At 43.6% G+C, this 18,886-nt stretch overlaps 1 protein-coding gene across 3 annotated transcripts in view; it reads right to left on the minus strand.

Moving 5' to 3' along the window:
- Positions 1-18,886, minus strand: part of MYLK (myosin light chain kinase) — a 332,061-nt gene that overhangs the window by 169,509 nt on the left and 143,666 nt on the right. For all 3 annotated transcript variants that reach the window (XM_006137678.5, XM_075933132.2, XM_006137677.5), the window contains exons 3-6: positions 10,220-10,427; positions 5,206-5,254; positions 2,619-2,784; positions 1,058-1,223 (exon numbers count right to left, since the gene is read on the minus strand). In XM_006137678.5, the coding sequence (XP_006137740.3) occupies positions 1,058-1,223; positions 2,619-2,784; positions 5,206-5,254; positions 10,220-10,427 (589 nt within the window). The remainder of the gene's footprint in view (positions 1-1,057; positions 1,224-2,618; positions 2,785-5,205; positions 5,255-10,219; positions 10,428-18,886) is intronic.

Raw genomic sequence — 18,886 nt, forward strand, 5'->3', positions numbered from 1 at the left:
GCTCAGGGAGCTCTGGAGGGGCTGGCCTGCAAAGCCCTCCCTGCCCCACCCCTCTTCCCTGAACCCAGCACAGCCCCTGAGAACAAGCCAGAGGGTGGGGTGCGTGGTCCCCACTACCCTACCCCCCCCCCCCCCCGTTGAGGAGCCAACAGCTACCCTTACCACGTGCTCATCTCCCCTCCCCCTCCACTGGGCTCTCCCTCCTCCTCACCCACTGCCCTGATTCTTGTACCCTCCCCAACACATGCCCTGAGACCTTCCTCAACCCCCCCAACTACTGCACCCCCCACACCTGCAGTGTCTTGCCCTGAGCCCCCCACATCCCCAAGATCCTGCCTTGATTCCTGAGCCCTCCACACTACCAGCCCTCTGCCCTGAAGGACCCAGGCAATGCTGGGTAAGTTTTCTAGTAGCTATATATGTCATGACATATGTGGCATACACACATGCATTTTTATCTCTTCCTCTGCTGGTTTGGGCAAGCTCCTTAACTTCCCCATGTCTCTGCCCCTCCCTGTGCATATTGGTATAATATCATAGATATTGGTTTATTATTATTATTATTATTATTATTATTATTATTAATGTTTTACTACTCAAAAGGGAATTGTGAAGATTAATATGCATATAGTGCATGGGAAGAATAAAGCGTGAAAATAATGCTGCACACAATTAACTATCATGGTAAAACGATTTCCCCTTTCCCCCAAATGAGGCACTCTCTTATGGGATGATTAATTTCACATGTAGAATTTCTACTTGCTGAAATTAGAATTTGGATTAAAATATATCAAATTCCAAAGTGGCAAAAGTAAAGCGAAATGCTAGGTCCTCTGGGAAGCAATATGAGAACATTTGACACTTGCTGCAATTGCACACAATGCAAGATTTTTAGTTGTAGCACTGTGCTGCAGGGTTTGAATGAAAATATCATTCCACACAAAGGGGGGGAATAGGAGACCTTAGGGAGTGGGAATGAGACCTTGCTGAAAGCAGTTATCTAAGAACGGCTTGTAATGCACTTGTGTTATTCCCAATTCATCTCTGTTTGTCATACCTTGAACCATGAGTTCTGCAGACACAGATGCCTTCCCAGCGCTATTCGTCACTGTGCAAGTATACGTTCCAGCATCAGCCAGACGAACATTTTGAATTTCCAAGAACTGGATGCCTGCTTTCTCAAACATGTTGAAATGATCTTTTTGCTGCAACTGGATATCACCCTGCATGAATCACAAAACAGCCCCATAAGTGAGACAGTGATGGAAATAAGCAGCTTGTGGTAAAAGACCAGTCTATTGTCCCATGTTGTTCTTTCCACCTAGGTCTCAGCCAAATACCCTCTGTGGCTAGTACCCAGCCAGTAAAAACAAACATTTGGGGTTCAAAGACATTATAATTCAAATCTGCACAAAATTGCTTTTCCTGATTTTGCCAACTCTTTAATTCTATTCTGACTTATCATCATTCGCATTACTAACTTTAGAACATAAACTTTACTGTGTAGGCAATTGAAGGAGTAAAAACATTTTATTTCTTTTTGTGAGAGATCAACATCACATTTTAAAATTGTAGTGAGAGAGAGAGAGAGAGAGAGAGAGAGAGAGACTTTGAAGCCAATTCTCCATAGCGTTATTGCCCTTGTATGCTGCTCTGCATAAAGGGGGTGGGCCAGAAATGGTCCCCAGGAAATATCCCACCTAACAATAAGGCATCCACAAACGGCTCTAATACATTCATTCTGAAAACTGGGCATTTCTGTACTACAAATAAATATTATTATTGATTTATGACAGTGTTTCTCAAAGTGGTCTGCTGATCCACTCTGAGAAACCTGCTAACTGGCCACTCGGCTTCGTTTATTTACCAGCTTCGCAGCCACAGAGCCTCATGGCTCCCATTAGCTCTGGTTCACTGTTTGCAGCCAAGGGGATCCGTGGGAAGTGGCGTGGGCCAGTGTCGCAGCGGCACTTCAAAGGGGTAGCAGATTGCAGAGCTGGGGATCAGCTGGGTAGTGCAACTGATCCTCGGCTCCATGTTGCGCTGCCCCTTTGAGGTGCCAGCTGATCCCGGACTCCCACAGTACAGCCCCACTGAAATGCCACAGCTGTGTTTCAAAGAGGCAGCTGCACTGGCCCTGGGGTGAGCTGAGGACTCCAGCAGATCCCAGGCTTCCGCAACGCTGCCCCTTTGAAATGCTGCTGCAGCATTTCAAAAGAGCAGCACACAAGATTAATTTTTTAATTTTAATTTTTTTAATCGCTTGAAAGCCCTAATACTAACCATAACTACAAAGTTAAGATATAATAACTATTTACAAACTTCCTTTACAGGTTATGCATGAAGTGAAGGAGGGCACAGTTCTGATTTAGGTCTTTCAATGGTAAGAAGGATCTGGAAAGGTGTCAACCCAAACTGCCCCTCATACCCTCAGCTGGGAGCACAAGGAACTCTATGCTGTGTATGCTGGTCAACTGATGCTACTTTCAAGAATTTCAGGACACGGGTACGTGACATGCACATATGCAGAAAACACAAAGAAGAACATACAGACTTCATCCTCCTATGATTGAAGCTCTCAGGCAAAACAAGGATATTATCCCCTCAGGAAATCATACCTTAAACCAAGTTATTTGAGGCTGTGGTCGTCCTGTTATTTTACAGGAAAATTTGCCTGTTTGGCCTTCACGCACGATGACTCTGTTGGGTTTAGTAGCAAACTTTGGTGGACTCTCTCCCCAGATGCTTGGTCTGTTCTCTACCGATGGAACAGAAAATCTGCCCCTGGGAAAGGTAATAAACATCTTGACTTAGAGGAATTGTGACCTTTTGTTCTGATTTGAGCACACTCCAGAAAGCATTTTAGAACAGTGGTCTGTCAATTGTTAAATAGTGCACATGGTAACCAACACTGAGTTACAAAGATACGAACATAAAAATCACAATTTCTGGCCAGTACAGAAATCAGATGTAAGCAACATATAGCCACAGTAAGGAACAAAATGCTGAGGAATAATGTGGCATCCATCAAAAGCCCACATGTTAGAGACCACTGCTCTCAACTTCTCATGCAACTGGGCACTATTCTTCTATTGCCCTTATCCAATGAACATACAATAAGCACTATTACAGCTTCACAGCTTTTTTAAAAAAACATAATTCTGGTTGCTTATAACCAAAGCTGGGCAAACTACTCGCAGTGAACAAAATATACACTTAAATCAGTCATTTTCTCCAATCTGTGAATTGTCTGCCAACAGATATAGATTTACCCATATTTGTCAGCTGTCCACAATTATTCTCCAAATATTTTACCTGTTGATGAGTGGGATCATCACAAAAATCACTTGTGGTTATGTATGTTATTTACTTTTCACCACTATTTTAATACATGTGCTTAAAATTCACTATTTTAGCAAATGTTTCTGCCAGGAAATTTATTCACCAGAAGTGAACATAAAAATGGCACCAACTAAAGACAGAAAATGAATTTAGAAGTTCAAATTAATGATAATAACTTAACAGGAATGACCCAGCTTTGCTTATAAAGATGAGATAGCTGTGGAAAAAAGTGCTTTTCTATGGAAGTGATACTTCAACACTGAGTGAGAACAGTCAGTCAGCCACATAACTTTGGAATACAGGACAATATTGTAAGCAAGACAGAATAAGTGCAATTTGTATGCCTATTAATGTCAAAAGAAGATCTCTGAATAGAGCCACGGAAAAATCAAGCCACACACATTAGCAGATGATAGTAGCTGGTGATTTCTTTTAGCCTTGTATTTCTGGCAAACCAAAACACTTTCGGGGCACTTGTTTTCTACACAGCATCTTACCCACATGCAAATGAGATGTGTCAATACCTCCCTTTTTCTGTAAGGTATCAGCATACTAATTACAGACCTCACAGCCTCAGTTCAAGGAGTTGCCAAGATATGATGATGGCGAAATGGGCTACTCCAGGATTCTGAGTAAGACAAGACCATGATGGAGTGGATTTAAACAGGAGAAAAGGAACACGGGCAATATTTGGACAAGAGTAGAGCCTTACAATAAGGAGGAAGGCTAATGCTTAGTAATGAGGGGCACTTAGTTCAGTTCCCAAATTTAGAGGGAATGCATGTGTACAAGCGCATACATACGTGGACACTCAGTTGTATGCATACATACTGATAACATCCAAAGATATTATTACCGCCACTAGTTTACTAGACATGCATACACTCCCGTCCTAAGTTTTACAAAACCCAATACAAATAGTTATATTTTTATTATTTTCCTTTTAAAAAATAACTCAAGAGTATTGTGTATTTAAATCTTTCCATAATTGCAAATTCTGAAACTCTAAACAGGAGTAAAACATGGGGATAAAAAACCCAGGAAGATGAATCTTTTAATAATCCTATTGAAATCCATTGGATTAGATTAGATATTTAGATAGACAGAGTTAAATGACAATATGACTGGCTTTCCTTAGTAGGACTATTTGGCACGTGCACATTCCCTGAGCATGTCTGCAATACAAGTAACAGCATAAAAGAACCTAACCAGTCACTTTCCCTTGCTCGACTAATCTATTTTCATTGCTGTAATAATCTGCAAAATCCAAAAATTAAATAAATAGGATTCATAGTGTCCTCTCTGCCCACCCACATTGGCAGGCCTGGCCCCCATTTTAAAAATAGGAAAACCATGGCACTGCAGTGTGAGGTATCCAGAAGGCCGCACAGGAACAGAACCCAGGTCTGTCTCTGAAACAAAAAACAGGACTATGTAGCACTTTAAAGACTAACAAGATGGTTTATTAGGTGATGAGCTTTCGTGGGCCAGAACCACTTCTTGTTAGTCTTTAAAGTGCTACATAGTCCTGTTTTTTTGTTTCAGCTACACCAGACTAACGCGGCTACATTTCTATCACAGGTCTGTGTCGTGTGCTTTAACAAGACCATCCCTTCCTCCATTACTCAAGCCTCTGATGGTAGAAGAGAATGCTGCAGAGGTCATTATATGCTTTTTTAATATGGTCAGACTTTATTAGGGGCTAAGTGGAAATCAAACCTACTTCAATAAGCCCTTAAAATAAAACTAAGCAGTAGTACTAGACAGCAAAGTCACTTGAGAAAAAAAAAAATCTAGTCTATCTACAACCTTCACCACCAGACTTTGTGTTTTAAAGAATTCCATGGACCCTAGAATTCTTACCTAAGGGTTTTGGCACTGGACGGCAAGCTGTATTTCTTCAAGGAGTTTCCTGTATGTCACAGAAAGATAACAAGTTAAACACTTACATGGTTATTAGGTACTACAGATCACGCCTGTGTAAGTATTGTATTAATTTCTCCTGCTTTCAAACAAGGATCATAAAAATTAGAGGTGGAAGACACCTACAGTATAAGTTGTTTTATCCACAACCTAACCAATATGGGAGGACTATGTTTAGTTCAGATATGTGTTAAATATTACCTAGATTTGGGTTCCAGACAGAACTCCAATCTAACCATCCCTGAGTTTTAGGAATTTATTAACCTACTCTCCAGACATTGTAACTCAGATCACAAAGACCCCTGGATACTAGTAATTCAGGGTATGTCTACACTGCCACCCTAGCAGTGGGCCTAGAAGGACAACCATAGCACAAGAGAAGCGAGCACTCCGTAAAGCCAGAGTTGCAAAAGCTGCAACAGTGGTGCCCACACATGTCTGCCCGACATGTGGTAGAACATTCCGTGCCCGTATCGGCCTTATCAGCCATTTGCGGACACACCATGGACAGTCCATAACCTGTTAGATGTCAAGGTCCTCTTCGAATACGATGGACGAACAACAACACTGCCACCCTAGTTCGAACCAGGGTGGCTAATGTAGGCATTCGAACTTGCAAATGAATCCCGGGATTTAAATATCCCGGGCTTCATTTGCATGTTCCCGGGCGGGCACCATTTTTAAATGCCCATAGTTCAAACTACCTGCCTGTGGCTACACATGGCACGGACTAGGTAGTTCGAATTAAAGCTCCTAATTTGAACTACTGTTATTCCTCCTGCAAGTAGGTTGAACTATGGGCATTTAAAAATGGTGCCCGCCCGGGAACATGAAAATGAAGCCCGGGCTATTTAAATCCCAGGATTCATTTGCAAGTTCGAATGCCTACGTTAGCCACCCTGGTTCGAACTAGGGTGGTAGTGTAGTCATACCCTCATATTGTCTAATGAGTAGAGAACAAGACTTTCACCTGCACAGTAGTCCAATGGAGAAGGCATCAACTACAAGTCTAGAGTTCCAAGATCTGGATTCTGTTCTCAGCTCTGACATTGGCTTATTGAAGAGGTGGGCAATAATTTTTTTTACTGGGGGCCACTTCAGAAATTTTTGAAATGGGCCTGGGCCACTCCAGAAGGAGCAGGGCCAGGATACTTCCCTGCTTCCCCATCCAAAGACCATGGTTGGTCTGGCAGTGGGGGAGTGCTGAAGTCCAAACGTTCCCCCTAGGTGCCCATGTTCCTGGGGTGGGAGGAGACTTCATGTGTTCCCCCTTCTGCCCACAGGCCATTACGGTTGGGGGGCAGGGGAGTGCACAAAGTCTCCTCCCATCCTGCCAGGAGTGCGTGGCACTTCCAAGCACCACGTGCTCCTGGCAGGATAGGGGCAGGACGGAGGAAACTTCATGCACTTCCTCCCCACCCGCAGGCGCTGATTGGCCTGGGGGGCAGAGGAGCGGCAGGGCTGCCATGGGCCGGATCAACCCACTTGGCAGCCCGGATCCAACCCACGGAGGCCCTTTTGCCCACCCCAGCTTACTGTGTAATTTTGGGGAAACTACTTAGGGCCAGTTTTCTAAATATAGGATTTAACAGCTTTATTCTTGGCTCAGTTTCCCCATCCATAAAGTAGGGATAATTTTTTATTCCCTTTTGCAAAACCATTTGAGATCTCTGGATGAAATACTCCATTATTAAGTTTGAGTATATTACAAATCATTTTTTCAAAGTGGCAGGATTAGAGAGTCACATGAATGGAATATTCTTTTACTCGTGTACTTGTCTATTTCACCTTTTCTTTGCTATATGCTTCTTTTCAAGGTAATATAACCCAGCCTACGATACTAACAAAATATACACTGTGCACAAAATGCACTGTGTACTTAGCACCATCTACTGGGCAAACAGACAAAATAAATATTACTAGATTTTGAACAGACAAAAACTGTCAAAGAAATAGGGCAGATCACATGGTGACAATGTGAAATAAACAACTATAGTAGCTGTCAAAAATGGAAACTCTTTGAGATTTATAAGTATTTGCCATACAGCTAATTTAAAATGAGTATAACAGATGGAATGATACCTATTAAAACCTCTGGGCAGGAAATAGTTTTGTATTTTATGTCAGTGGTGCATGGAAGATTATTAGAACAGAGACTTCTGCAATTCCTAAACCCTGAAAAGCTTAATCCTTGGGTGCAGTACTGCAATGAATTATTTAAAACAACAATGAATTCAGGACTGACAAGTCAATACCAGAAAACTGATTTCAAACTCTTTCCCTGTTGACTGCAACAAGTTGGAATCAGAAAATGAAAGAATTTGCATAAGATTTTGCAACAGAAAATCATAATGACTATGCCAGACAGATGCATATTTCAGTTTGCACTCTGATGATTTCAATGAGATCTTTCATGAGGAATACACAAAAATCTTTTTTTTTTTTTTTTTTTTTTTCAGGAAAAGGTAGAATTGGGGAAGATGTACCTTGGGAATTCAACAGGAAGCCAACAACCTGAAGGGCTTTGTTTTTCACTAGAACCCTGAAATGACGCATGCTGGCTATCTTGCAAAGGAAGGGTAGCAGCGATGTCCATTTCTAACACTCTCTGGCTCTTGTGCGTTACTGGGAGTTTTAAATTTAGCAGTGTAAGATTATATAATATGCAAGTGTGCCTTTCCAAATTCCCATTTTGATCTTAGCTGCTTGCTATGTAACACAGGCATATTATGTGCAAACAGATCCATACGTTAAGTATAGCTGGGAAATAGTCAAGAAATGCGGGTCCCTCACATATGATGCTCCTGTATTATAAAAGCACCTGTAATTGGTGCCTCATGGTATCTAACAGTTAGCTGCTATTTCCCTCAGAAACCTGTTGTTTCTATGGCTCTCGGCTTAATCCTGAGAGGTAACTTTGCTCTGCCACTGATTTTCCTTGGGGTAGGTCACTTCACTTTTATAGGTCTGTTTCCCCAGCCATTTTTTGTCTGTTTTGTCCATATAGATTGTAAACTCCTTTGGGCAGGGATTGTTTGTACACCACCTACCACAATGGGAGTCCCAATACTGGTTGGGACCTCGAGGCACTACCATGATACAAATAAAGAATACTAATACAGAGAGACATCAGCAGAGTTTGGTGATTTTATGTATTTCCCTTCCCCCCAATCTGGACTAAAAGCAAATGAACAGCTTTACAAGCTCAAACACATTTCAGAAAAACAGGGCTATTTTCATTGATGGTTTTTGCAAATAACTCCAGTGAAACTGCACCTGCTTACATCCATGATAAATTTGGTCCTTCTACTTCAGCACGCTTCTTTTTTATTAAGTAACAAATGTGACAGGTATTAGTCTATCCTGCTCTCCCAAGGTGAAAAGGGGTTTGGTATGCTGCAAAGTGAGAATGTGCAGCCAAAGGGAAAAAATGGTAAATAAATACTACACACCGTCAACAGCCCCCCTGGGGCCTGGGGCAAGGTGTGCAGGGGACCACACTATGCTCCCAAGAAGGGGCAAGGCCTTGGGCGGAAGGGATGGGGCTGGGAGCAGCCAGCCCTTAGCACTGCCTGGACCACAGCGCTGCCCCCTCAAAACTCAGAGCCGGTGGAGCAGCACTCCAGTGGTGATTCAAATGGGGCTGGGGTTCCAGCTGCTGCCACAGTAGTAGTAGTGGCAGCTGGGAGCTCCAGGACCTTTGGAATTCACAGGCCCCAGGGCAACTGCCCCTTTTGTCTCCCCCTTGCCTACACATTGCTCAGTTACAATTGCTCTGGTTAATGGGATAACACCAATGGCAAGCCACCACAGAAAAGCCCATCTCACTAATCCAAATCTGATTGATTATTGTTGCAGCAAAAGGTCTCCGAAGAGAAGGCTAGGAAGGGAATAGCATTCAAAGTCACGATGCAGTAGCAAGTAGGCTGGGAAGGTGCACCTAAAACTTGGATTGGGAATGAAAAAGGAAGGTCAGAAAGACTGGAGAGAGAGAGAGAGAATACTACTTAAGAAAAATCCTTTTCCTTTAGGCTCAAGCTGAGCAAGTCACAAGCACACATTCAAACTCTTTTGCTTCTGGGGCAAAGGAGGTGACAGGCAAAAGATTACTGTTTCTGCTGAGCAGACTCTGCTATGTTCCAAAGAGTGGACGCAGGTGGCCAGACTTTCAGAGAAACTTGATCCCTGTGGTAGATTTCTGCAAAGGGACATTCTCCTACCAAGCCCTTGCCCATGGGATTACAACATTCATGAGGTCTTCCTTATAAATGTTATTGGTATCAATGCAACATCTTTACAACGGCAAGAGGAAAGTTATGGGTGTGATCCAACTCCCACTGAACTTGCTAGGAGGCTTTTCAGGGAAACCAGTGGGCTCTGGATCAGACTTTTAATACTTAACTAATTTGTTTCATACAGGGCAATGACTAAATGAGTTTGTTCTTGATCTAAATTTCCATTAAAATCTAGAAAAATTTAAAATACAAAGGTCATCTCTGATAAGTACATGTCAAATTGTCTTGTCATACAATCTCATCAATCTTGTCAAACTGTCTTGTCATACAATGTCATTAAATGCTGCCATAATTACTATAATGAAGCTGTGCAATGGAGTTCAAAGACTTATTTTAAGTTAAAAATCTCCTCTTACATGTTCAAAATGGCATACCTGGTTTTAGCAGCAAAACTCCCATTAATTGCACTGGTAGTCTTGTGGCTAGTTTCCCTTTCTGTGCTTACAAAACATATGTGGGTCTCAAGTCCAAGTATGGAGGCCTCCAAGGCAAGTGTAAACACTTCTGAAGACTTCAGGCTATGTAAAGTGCTCCTAGCATTATTAGTAGGCTCTTCACCTGTCAGTTTGATAATCTTACCCATCGTGCCCTTTTTAGAGGTTGTATTTTCTGGTACCTGTGATTATATTTAATGAACAATAGAGTGATAGTTCTTTTACCTTCCACTGTTAGCTCCACAGTCACCTGGCGAACTCCACCATCATTTGCAGCCTCACACGTATATTTACCACCATCTTCCTCTTGCACACTTTTGATTACTAAGCTGAAAATCCCTCGAATGCTGCAGTCTACTATGTAATACTCTCCCTCTGTGATGGGAAGTCCATTTCTATACCATGTGATCCGGGGTTCTGGATAGCCCCTAACCTGGAAAGATGGGTTGGGAAGAGGAAGGGAAGAAGACAAACATAACAAATTATTTTATCAGTAAGAAATGCAGGACATTGAGCAATACTGTGGAAAGTTCTTGAGACAGTAACTGTTAAACACATAAAAAAAAAAAAAAAAAAACTTTGCAAGCCAAATGGCAGAACCTAATGAAACACAGAAAGGAATGGATATATCAAACTGTTAAACTCATAATACTACACAGGCAGATCCCTGTGCTCTGAAAGTTTTTCATTAGAATGATTTGCCTGCAGCAATGTATTAAATTCACCAATGAGGAATTCTGAGGACCAGGTTCCAAGTACACAGAAATTCAAAGGCAGAGCAACTACAGTACACTTAAGTATGTGAAGCCTTTAGGCCAATTTTTTCTAACATTGTAGCCTGAAGTTAGGCTGCTACTGGAAATGGTATTTATGCATTCATAAGAAAGGGAGCTGATTTTCAACTGTGCTGAGCACCTAGTGACACGAGTGGGAAGGATGGGTACTCAACCCCCCCCTCCCCCGGGTCAACTAATCCACTTTTATTTAAGTGCCCAAAAAGAGGAATTAAGGGTCCACATTTGAAAATGCTCCTTAACAGCCACTCAGATTATCTGGTGGTGGGCATAGCACAGGGCCCTAGAAAGATGAGCTACTTCTCCCTGGTACTGTATTACCTGGACTCAGTCTATTGCTGAGTGAGTACAGACATGTGCAATCCACCACAAAATGAGTAAATTCCTTGCAGAAAAGCAGCATGTTAATTTATCGCTAGGAAAGGGGAGGATGTGGGTAGCTCATCATTTGCTGCTGGGTATTACTGATAGCTTCACATTTTGGACCAGATTTTGAGTGGGCATAAATTGACATAGCATCATTCACTTCAGTTAAGCTATTTGTGTCAGCAGAGGTTGTGACCTTTTAACTCACCGAAGCAGGAAAAACCAGACATGCTTCCGTGAGGAAATCAGCATTAACTGTTTGGGCAAAGGTTCTTCCTATATTTCATGAGAAGGTGCTCCCTTCTGGGGATGCCTTGGTATGTGTTAAGTCACACTAATACTGCCAGCAAAGTAACGTGGGCTACCACATTTTCAATCTCCTTCCCTAATCTCCAACTAATAAATTAGCTCCCATTTTCCTGATCAAACATATTGCCTTTGCCTTAAATCTTGAAATAACTGAAGGGATCAAGAAGAAATGCTTCATGCTGGCTTCCATCTCCCACTAAGGAGGAGGAATGCTGCAATTTGCTGTTTTACAAAAGTTGGGCTTCCTAACAAGTTGCCCATTTAGCCTGAAGCAAAATTTAGATGCTCTGGCTTCAGCTGCATAAAACGTAGTTTATCCAAATTTCCCCAACATTTCCTACCTGCCTTGATTCAGCTTACTGTCTCTTTCCTTTTTCTGTAGTACTTTCCCTCCTACTTACAATTTTCAGCAGCATCGCCATTACTGATTCTTTTATTCTCTTTTCAAAGCTCTTTCATTTTATATCTAATTGCACTTTACACCAACTTGGTTTCTCTTCTGCTGGAGCCTGATATTCAGACTGAAAGACTTTTTAAGAACCACAGCACCTACGGTAGTCAAAAGTCCTTTCCTGTCCATTAACTCCACAAGTCCTACTTACAGTAAATTAGTTTTGTTGGTGGCATGGCAATTCATGCTTCATTTCACTAATTACCCAATATACAGTACATCATTACAGGACACTTTATGTTTCCCACAGTAGGCAACCTAATGGATACGCTAGAGGAACTTTCTATTTCTAATCCAACCTTCTAAAATTTTCCCATAGCCCATCTTTACCTAAAAACATCAAGGTTCTATCATTACCTAAAAACATCAAGCTGAAAGTTCTTTGGAATTCTTCAGCAATGGAAGACTATTACAAAATAAAAAGAGCTTTAGAATCTCTTATCTTCATGTAGTTATCCTCAGAAACCCCCTGTGAGGTAAATAAGTGCTATTATCTCCATTTAGGAAAGAGCAAGCTAAAATTACTTGGACAAGTTAGATGTCTTCAAGGCACCAGGGCCTCATGAAATGCATCCTAGAATACTGAGGAGATATCGAAGCCATTAACCATTCTCTTTGAAAAGTCATGGAAGATGGGAGAGATTCCAGAAGACTGGAAAAGGGCAAATAAAGTGCCCATCTATAAAAAGGGAGATAAGGACAACCCAGGGTATGTCTACACAGCAAAGTTATTTCAAAATAACAGCCGTTATTTTGAAATAACTTTACTAGCATCTACATAGCCAAACCGCTATTTCGAAATTAATTCGAAATAGTGGAGCGCTTATTTCAAATTCGGTAAACCTCATTCCATGAGGAATAACACCAAATTCAAAATATCTATTTCGAAATAAGTGCTGTGTAGACACTTATTTCGAAATCGGGGGACTCCAACCTTCCCAGGGTACCCTGGTGGCCACTCCAGCCTCAACCAAGAACACTCCTCTTTCTCCCCAGAGCCCTTAAAGGGGCTGACTCTGGCCACAGTGCCTGTGCCAGCTCCAAGCCTGCCAGCCCAGAGCCAGCAGTCACTGCCCCTAACCCAGTGTCCCCAAAACATGAGGCAGCAAGCCACTGGCAGCCAGCCCTCCACCGCTCCCCAGGAGCAATCTGCCAGCTCCCAGGAGCCTGCCAGGGCCCAGAGAAGTCGGGCACCTTCCTTGTCCAGGGTGGAGATCATGGACCTTATTCAGGTTTTGGGGGGGATGCCCCCAACATCCATCTCTGCACTAGATGGAGGAACGCAGCCATCTATGGCAGGATAGCTGCCAGCCTGGCCACCAAAGGCCACATGCGAACCCAGGAACAGATTTGCATGAAAATCAAGTTGGTCTAGCAAGACCCCCAACCCTGAGCTTCTCCTCCCCCTTCTTCCCCTTGCTTCCCCCTTCCAGATCCCTCTTCCCAGGTTTCCCCCTCCCCTCTACCACTCTCTCTTCTCCCCTCTCCCACCTCCTTTCCTCAGTCTCACCCGAGTTTCATTCCCCTCCGCCCCCAGTTTTGTTAAATAAAGAGAGTTTGTGTTCATGAAAATACATGTATTTTACTTGACATCAGGAAGTGGGGGTAAGTGGAAGGATGTGAGGGAGGAATGAGGCACAAGCCCAATGGGGCAGACCAGAGAGGCTCTTAGTGCTCCTCAGGGTGGAAGCTCTCCCGCAGGGCCTCCTGGATACTGACAGCCCCCTGATGGACCTCTTGGATGGCAGCCTGCAGAAAGTGCAGCCAGACTCGCAGCAGCACATCCAAGAGAAGCACTAGAGTGCCCAGGGGCAGCTCTGGCTCCATGTTGCAGAGTGCTGTGGTGTCCCGAGAGAGGGCACCCAGAGCACACAGAGACAAAATGCTTCGCTGTCCCTCATCGAGGTAGGCAAGCAAGCAGGGAAACCTGACAACCGGCTGTCCGGGGGGGGAGGGGGGGGGCGGTCCCTGTAAGCACAGGCCTCAGATAGCCTCAGGTAGCAGCCACACGAAGTAACTCCTGACCTGATGCCCTGCCGGACCTGGTTCCAGCTGGCCTTAAATGCGATTCAGCGTCCACTCAGTGTGGACGTGCTATTTCGAAATAGCAAAACGCTATTTCGAAACGCATTTTGTGCGTAGATGCGTTATTTTGAAATAACTTATTTCAAATTAACTATTTCGAAATAATATATTTTGAAATAATGCTGTAGTGTAGACATACCCCCAGAGAATTACAGACTAGTCAGCTTAACTTCTGTGCCAAGACAGATATTGTAGCAAATAATTAAGGAATCACATTGCAAACATCTAGAAGATAAGGGATAAGTAACAGTCAGCATGGATCTGTCAACTATAAATTATGTCAAACCAATGTGGTAGCTTTCTTTGACAGGGTAAGAAGTATTTGGATAGGGAAGAAGTGGTAGATATGCTTTATATCAACTTCTGTAAGGCTTTTGATACAGTCTTGCATGACCTTCTCATTAACAAACTAAGGAAATACAACCTAGATGAGAACTATATAAAGAGTGTGTATAACTAGTTCAATAATTATTCCCAGAGAGCAGTTATAAATGGTTCACAGTCATAGTGGAAGGGCATAACAAGTGGGGTTCCCATCAGGGTGAATTCCGGGACTGGTTCTGTTCAATATCTTCATCAACGATTTGGATAATGGCATAGAGAGTAAACTTATAAAGTTTGTGGATGATACCAAGTTAGGAAGGGTTGCACATACTTTGGAGGATAGGATGAAAATTCAAAATGATCTAAATAAACTGGATACAAGATCTGAGGTCAATAGGATGAAATTCAAAAGGACAAATGCAAAATACTCCACTTAAGAAGAAACAATCAATTGTGCACATACATTATGCGAAATGCAACTTATTCTGATCAGAACCTCTGAACAATGCATCTGCATCAAGGATTTGAACCAGGACTGCTACATCTGTGCAAATCTCCCAGTGTAGAGAGACCCTAAATTCCTCACTGACTATGAAATTAAAGTGAATGCCCTTCCTCCAATTTTTAATACATAATAAGACTTGGGAATTTGGACGACCCTCTTCATCACCAGAAAGGGTTAGGACTGACTTTTAATCTTTAGTACAGGCAGTCCCCGACTTACGCGGATCCGACTTATGTCGGATCCGCACTTACGAACGGGGCTTTCTCGCCCCGAAGGTCGGGGCGAGAAAGCCCCGTTCGTAAGCTGCTCCGGTGCCCCTGGTCTGCTGGAGACCATCTCCAGCAGACCAGGGGCACCGGGAGGGTTCCCGCGCTTCTGAGGCTTTGCCAGAGCAAAGCCTCAGAAGCGCGGGGAACCGCCGCTGCTGCCGCTTCAGTCTGGGTGCCTGTGGTCTGCTAGGGACCGTCCCCAGCAGACCACAGGCACCCAGACTGAAGCGGCAGCAGCGGCGGTTCCCCGCGCCTCTGAGGCTTTGCTCTGGCAAAGCCTCAGAGGCGCGGGACCCCCCCGCGGCTGCGGCTTCAGTCCGGGTGCCTGTGGTCTGCTGGGGACCGTCCCTAGCAGACCACAGGCACCCAGACTGAAGCGGCAGCAGCGGCGGTTCCCCAGCAGACCGTCCCCAGCAGACCACAGGCACCCGGACTGAAGCCGCAGCCGCGGCAGGGTCCCGCGCCTCTGAGGCTTTGCCAGAGCAAAGCCTCAGAGGCACGGCACCCCGCTGCCGCTGTGGCTCTGCTCCCCGTGTCCCTGGTCTGCTGGGGGGGGGGGGGGTGCGCAGCTAGTGTGCTTCCCCCCCCCCCCCAGCAGACCAGGCTTTTGTTTTGGACTCTGGGGCAGAGCAGCTGGGGTGCTGCCGATTGGTCCTGCAGCGCCGCTCTGGGCACTACTGGACCAACCCAGCAGCACCCCAGCTGCTCTGCCCCAGGTCCTGATTCAGCCACTGCTGGTCAGTTTCAGCAGCGGCTGAATCAGGACGCCTGGGGCAGAGCAGATGGGGTGCTGCTGGGTTGGTCCAGTAGCACCGAGGAGCTGCGCTACTGGAGCAACCCAGCAGCACCCCAGCTGCTCTGCCCCAGGCGTCCCCAAGTCAGCTTCTGCTGAAACTGACCAGCGCTGACTACAGGAAGCCCCAGGCAGAGTTGCTCTGCCCCGGGCTTCCTGGAATCAGCTGCTGATCAGTTTCAGCAGCAGCTGACTTGGGGATGCCTGGGGTTCTTAAGTTGATTCTGTATGTAAGTCAGAACTGGCGGTCAGTTTCAGCAGTGTCTGAATCTGGACGCCAGTTCCGACTTACATACAGATTCAACTTAAGAACAAACCTACAGTCCCTATCTTGTACGTAACCCGGGGACTGCCTGTACTCGTTGCCCCTGTGCAAGAAAGTATGATTTTTCCCTGCATGGATTAAGAAACTGAGCCACAGCGGAGGGGTTGAGAGATATGACCAAAGCCCCAGAGGTAATGAGGGACAAAAAGAAGAAATGGGATTTAAAACTATTGTTTACATTGTTTATGCACACACATTTAGAACCAAGACGACCATAGTAAATATTCAGAAAGTAGCTGTTTGAGTGGTTTGCAGGAAGGAGGGTCTTTAATTGATATTTGGACAGAATGGACCAGATTCTAAGGTGGTGTAGATCAGCACAGCTGTACCAAAGTTACTGTAGCTACGTCACTGTATACCTTCTGAGAAACCAGTCCGTGGCTACATCTAGACTGCAAGCCTTTTTCGAAAAAGAGCAACTAGACTACAACCACTACCTTCGAAAAAGCAAGCCACTTTTTTGAAAGAGAGCACCCAGGCAGTCGGGACGCTCTTTTTGAAAAAGCAGTTTGCATTACATAGTGCCTTTTTTCAAAACAACACTTTCAAAAAAAGGCATTATTCCTCGTAAAACGAGGTTTTCCACAGTTGAAAAAGCTGCTGCGTTCTTTCGACTTACTTTCGAAAGAATGCGACAGCAGTCTAGACACAGGGGAATTTTTTTTGAAAAAAGGTTACTTTTTTCGAAAAAACCCTGGTCTAGACACACCCCGTAAGTGCAATTCATCTGCCTCACCTCACTCAAGGGACATGCCCAACACACACACACACACACACACACACACACACACACACACACACACACACACACACTTGCAGAATATATAGAACTGTGGATATTAAAGATATAGGGAAAATATCACTCCATTTCCTGTCAGTACAAACCTGTTCCTTACAGTATTTCTTTTAGCATGTTGTCCAGTTCAGCTTTTAAATGGCCCATGCAATGGGCTTCCATCACTTCTTTAGGGGCATCAATTATACCATTTAACAGATCTTATTAACAGGAGTATTTTTCCTGCGATTTAGGCCATGTCTACATTTGCAAGCTTACGGCAGAACAGATGTAAGAGCATTCATATAGCTGCATTATGCTGATGGGCGAGAGCTTTACAATCAGCTCAATGAATATCTCCTGCCAAGAAAGTACCAACAAATTGCTAGTATAAGTATGGCATTAGTCTATATTTTTGCCTTTGTCACTGTATTCCCAGCTCCAACTTGGATCACAGTATCTCATTCCTACCAAACACTACAGTTACGATTAGGGAGCTAGAGATACCTGTTCAGTACCATTTGGCTGAGTTATACCTATATATTTTTTCAATTTATTCTATGTGTGTTTATTTTGTACATTATACCTGTATGTTTTTAGACATATGCATGTCTGAGAAGTTCTGAAAATTCCATAACAAAAATTAAAATAAAGGCTGATCAACATGCAATTTCCCCAAAAAATTAAAATACAGGCTGATCAGCATGTGATTTCCCTTTGATGGGTTAAGTCATTCCCCTTGCTAGTTCTCTATTTGGTTAATATTAAGGCTGGAAAATGAAATGAAAGGAAGAAGAAAAGTTTGCAAACTGCTCTACTAAAAGGATTTATTTCAGGTTTGAGTTTGGAATGTGTTTCAAACCGAGCCAGACTCACTCTGAAAGACATAGCCTTTCCATAAAAGTGTCAGGGATCCTTAAATGAATCACTAGTTACTGGGTTTTATTCCAGAACTGCAGCGGGTTTTATATTCCTCTGCTAACCTTTCCAGAGCTCAGTAAAAACATCTGCCTTGAATAATGCATCCACAGCGAGGAGAAATCTATCTGCTTATCTAATGCCCTGCAGCAGACAGCTATAACCTTTATTTACTGCCTTGGCCTTTTCTTGTATGAATATCTCTAATTCTGATGAGATCCTTGCCTCTCTCTCGAGCCTCTAGCAAGCACTAAAAAATGTTGATAAAAAAAGGTGAAGATCTTTTGTACGGTACTGTACAGGTTTAAAGTTTTTGGCTGTGCACGTCAACTGATAAATCTTCTTGAAAAGTCCTGCTAATCTGAACATGTACGTCAAAGCACCAAGAGGAAGATCTGAGAAAGAACTCTATGTCAGTGGACTTGTCAGAGTTCTGTGTCTAGCTTTGGGTGCATAGCGCCTACAAAAACCAAAACACCACTGAAGCTGTGCACTCAAAAGCACAGTGTCGCAGAAAAGGACTGCAACCAGGATTCTTATATTCTCTCATTGGCTCAGCACTCATGTCGTACTCTCTGCCAGTACCCAGCAAATGATCAGGTAGGCAAATGACCAGGTAGGCAAATGATCCAACCAGCAGACCAAATTCAGTGATGAATCTGGGTCACATGCTACCTGAAGCAGGCTGCGCTTTTGCTGAGAAGTAGCTCTTTGCTTGGCTGTTCCAAATTAGGGGCATAATTTTCTAAAACTTGACAGTGATTACACTCAAAAACTAGTAGTTTGCTCTCTGAATTATGCCTCAGTCTCAGTGGCAGGTCATGGTGAGCTGAATCACCAAAATGGGTTATAGTTTAGTTAACTCCTCTGAGACAGACATCAATTTACTTTAATTCAAAACACATCACATGATACAGTGTCTACAGACAAATCCTAAGATACAACTACATTTGCTCCAATCCCTCAGACAAAGAAAAA

The sequence above is a fragment of the Pelodiscus sinensis genome, chromosome 7 (assembly GCF_052426305.1).
Source record: "Pelodiscus sinensis isolate ZL-2025 chromosome 7, ASM5242630v1, whole genome shotgun sequence".
NCBI classification, from domain to species: domain Eukaryota; kingdom Metazoa; phylum Chordata; order Testudines; family Trionychidae; genus Pelodiscus; species Pelodiscus sinensis.